This window comes from Vigna angularis, chromosome 11, assembly GCF_016808095.1.
Source record: "Vigna angularis cultivar LongXiaoDou No.4 chromosome 11, ASM1680809v1, whole genome shotgun sequence".
NCBI classification, from domain to species: domain Eukaryota; kingdom Viridiplantae; phylum Streptophyta; class Magnoliopsida; order Fabales; family Fabaceae; genus Vigna; species Vigna angularis.
The window spans coordinates 9,808,737-9,812,470 of record NC_068980.1 but is presented as its reverse complement, the minus strand read 5'-3'; the positions used below and the strand labels follow the sequence as shown (position 1 = coordinate 9,812,470).

The 3,734-nt window shown below is 37.1% G+C and overlaps 1 protein-coding gene across 1 annotated transcript; it reads right to left on the bottom strand.

Moving 5' to 3' along the window:
* Positions 1 to 996: 996 nt before the first annotated feature.
* On the bottom strand, positions 997 to 3,243 carry LOC108333211 (probable WRKY transcription factor 69). Its single transcript, XM_017568591.2, has 3 exons — positions 2,907 to 3,243; positions 2,682 to 2,825; positions 997 to 1,688 (listed from the first exon to the last, which is right to left on the bottom strand). Exons 1-3 carry the CDS (start codon positions 3,050 to 3,052, stop codon positions 1,211 to 1,213), a joined length of 768 nt encoding a protein of 255 aa, XP_017424080.1. The 5' UTR covers positions 3,053 to 3,243; the 3' UTR covers positions 997 to 1,210.
* Positions 3,244 to 3,734: the final 491 nt, after the last annotated feature.

The following is a 3,734-nucleotide window of genomic DNA, read 5'->3' as shown; positions in this document are numbered from 1 at the left end:
ATCTTATATATTTTTGCACATATAAATTATGTCCAAAAAATAATAAAAAATTACAATCCCTACTTTCGAAACACCCAAACATGAGATTCACAACTTGTACAAATTTCAAAATGAAATAGTGAACTACAGGTGACAATGCATAACAAATAACAATTATTACCCAAATAACAGAACATTTTCTTCCCAAAATGAAAAAGCAACATCCAACCACCATAACAAACAAAAAATGAAGTAAAATAATCGGCGACCACTCACAATGAAACTCAGTTTAATTGCTGACAACCTCATATCACCTATAAACGTACAATTTTTATTCAAAATCTCATTCCTTCCTTTTGCTCTTTCCATCAACATTCTCAAATGATTCAAAATTCTTTATTTTGTTTCTTTTTTAAATCTCTAATTATGCTGACAAGGTTTTGCCTAATGTACAAAAACAAAAATTAAATTTTACGTCATAAAAAATTCACGTCATCGTGTATAGTGTGTATTGTGGTTAATTATTTAAACAACACTAAATATTTAAGCTATTTATTACACAATTAAAAAAAACTCAGTTGAGATGACTCAAAGTATAAGGATGTAATTGATATTTTTTAAAGAAAAACGGTTTAAATGAAAAAGATATATTCAATCTTCTAAGCTTTTAACAATATCATCGAAAATTGATAAAAAGAAGTGTATTACATGTAAAATAAACAAACAAGAGTTTTCTCGTAGAATATTTCCAATAATTACTTAAAAAAGAATTGTAAAGATTTTATCTATACTTCTATTTTAATTTAAATGGTTGCTTAATCTTATAAATATATAAATATATGATAGTTTCTATTTTAGACCTTGATATTACAAGAAAGAAATTTGAGTTGTGCTAAGGATAAGATCCTTATTTGTCTTTCCAGAGAGAATCTCGGAGCAATGAGGTTGAATTTTCACTATTGAGGTGCATGTGGATTCTAACCTGTACAGAAGAAAAAACAATGCTGAACTATTCTTCAGAAGAAGATAGCATGATGTAATTAATTGTTTATTATTCAAATGTACAACGCAAGAAAAAAAAAAGAAAAAAGAAACCCATGATTCGTAAATTAATTTATTTAATTATTTCTGTACGTTTCCAATTTTTTAATAGCGCACGATTTTCAGGCCGCGAATATAATAATTTGCACTACGTAATAACGCGGGACGAAAGATAAAGGGTCCAGCCGCGTTATCCTGTGATGCAACCGCACCGGATCGCGCTGCTCCTCGGAATATTCCCCCGCCGGAAAACCACCGAGCACTCCGGCAACTCGTCGAGATCGGCGAAGAGCGACTCGTCCTCCTCCCTCATCGGCATCGCCACATCATCCACCTCGCCGCAGATCGGGCTCTCGAGGACGCCGGTGGACGCCACGTCATCGAACCACCGAAAGTGGTACTGGCTGAGCAGAACCGCCGCGTCGCCGGCGAGTTCAAAATCGGAGTGAGTCGAGAACACGGCCATCTCCTCCTCCGGTGGGAACCTTGCGGCGGACTCGGCCGGCGAGGCGGCGGCGGAAATGGCGGAAGAATTGGATTTTGGGAGGGGGACGGAGTGGTTGTGGTCGTTGGCGTAGGTGACTATGAGCTTTGTGGGATCCACACGGCTTCGCTCCACTTGCTTCCTTGCGGGACACCCCTTTGAACTGCTGCATCGGTAATATCCCCTGCGTTTTCAGATTCAAATTTATTATTATTAATTATTAATTGCTTCAAATTCAACATTATTCTGAATGAAAAGAAAAAATAATAATAGAAAAATTAAGAGAGAGAAGAGTGATGTGGATTGGGATGATAATCCAAAAATACCAGCGAAAATGCCACTTTCATCAATTTTGCCCTATCTCAAGCGCGTGTTTCTCAAATCCAAATTCTTTAATCCAATTTTTTCTTTTATTTTTGTCTTCCCTCATTCATCATCGTTACCTCCTTAAATTTTATATATTTAACAAAAAAATGTTCACATTTAAACTAAAATTAAACTGATTTTATAAAAATTCAAGCCAATAACAATATCTAGTACAAATGCTGTAATTATATTTGCGTTATATACAAAGTTGACATCATATCATGAAAAATAGTAAATAAGTTTATTATTTTTCGGCAAATGTACTGATTTTTATTTAGTTGGAAGTTATTCAAACTGATGAACACAATGTTGCATGAAAAAAACATGCATGCTCTTATCCAACCGAAGATCATAAAACGCAGTCATAAAAACGAAGTGGGATAAACCGAAAAGAAGAAAAAAATGCCACTTTCATAAACAAAAAGATCAAACATAGAAAATGACGGCTTCCGACTACTTATTTTTATATTCCATCATTATCGTGGCGTGAAGGCAACGCGGTTCGTAGGTCGCGTGTGCGGTCACAACACTCAAACTACCACCGCAACACAACCCCGATCCGCATTTTAGCACAGCCGGTTTTTCCCCGCCGGCGACGGCGGCTGTAGCCACACACTTCAAATTATATGATTCAGTAATAAATTGGTTCTTGTTCTGAAAGATATTTAGCATTCTTCAGTCCAATTATTACCATCCTTCAAACTTAATCTAATTAGCATGTGATTTATCTCGCCAAAAATTTATGGTTAAGTAAAACAATTAAGGTAAATGAATGTAAGCCTGCAAAGGTGGTGAACACAATAGAGCATACCTTGGGTAAGGAGAGCCTTTGATGGGCTTTTGGCCGTACTTTCTCCAGGCCCACGAATCGGACGGTGGATACGTCTCTCCTTTGCTCTTAGATCCATCCACATCACCGATCGGTATCGTCACCACCCTCTTCTTCATCTCCCTCCTACGTATGGTGCCATGAACGTAAACCTTTCAACGTTCAACTCTCAGTTCCCATGAAAAATAGAAAGAAGAAAAAAAAAACCTTTTCTTAGGTGACGGTGCTTCTGTCTTAGTGTCATCACAGGAAGAAGGAGAAGCAGGCCCAGGTTCTGAGGTGGGTTCGGGCTCGGGCTCGGGCTCATCTGGGTTAGCCACCTGTATCGGTTTGTTGAATCTACGGTGGTACATGATGGGTTTGGAGTGAAACTAAATCTGGGCGGTGGATGTTTGTATAATTTGGTATATGTTGTAGAAATAGTGAAGTGATGAGTGAGGATTGGGTTGAGAAGAGAAGAGAAGAAGGGTGAGAGAGAAGGGGTTGGGGTTGGTGTTTAATATGAGCCGCCATGGTGACAGATTGGCAGCAGCGTAGTTTATTGTGGACGTGCGAGCAAATACCCAATTAATAAAACACTGCTACATGGGAGGGGTTTTATCTGATGAGGTTAGGTTCATGATACACAATGTTTTGGATTCATTCATTGGCTGTTCTGTCATCACCCTATTAGTCTATGTTTGAATGTGTATAGGGTATTACTATTGGCTAGGGTTAGTAAAATATGTGCAATGCTTCGTATTTTCAAATTGTGTAGGTTGTGTTTGGTGACACGGCATCGTACCAATACGTGTGCATCTGGTTTTAGAGTTTTCTGGGTTGTTGTGTGCTATTAAAACTAACAAGTGAAATTTCTTAGATTTTTCAGTGAAGTGTGAAAACAATCTTGTTTAACCAGACTTTTAAATCAAAATTTGACTGATTTTTTTAATTTATTTAGTTAATGTTTGCTGCCTTTTTATATTTTTAAGATGTGAGCCGAACTCTCATAACCTCATATGATATGGTTGTTAATTTTATGTTTCTCTAGTTTTG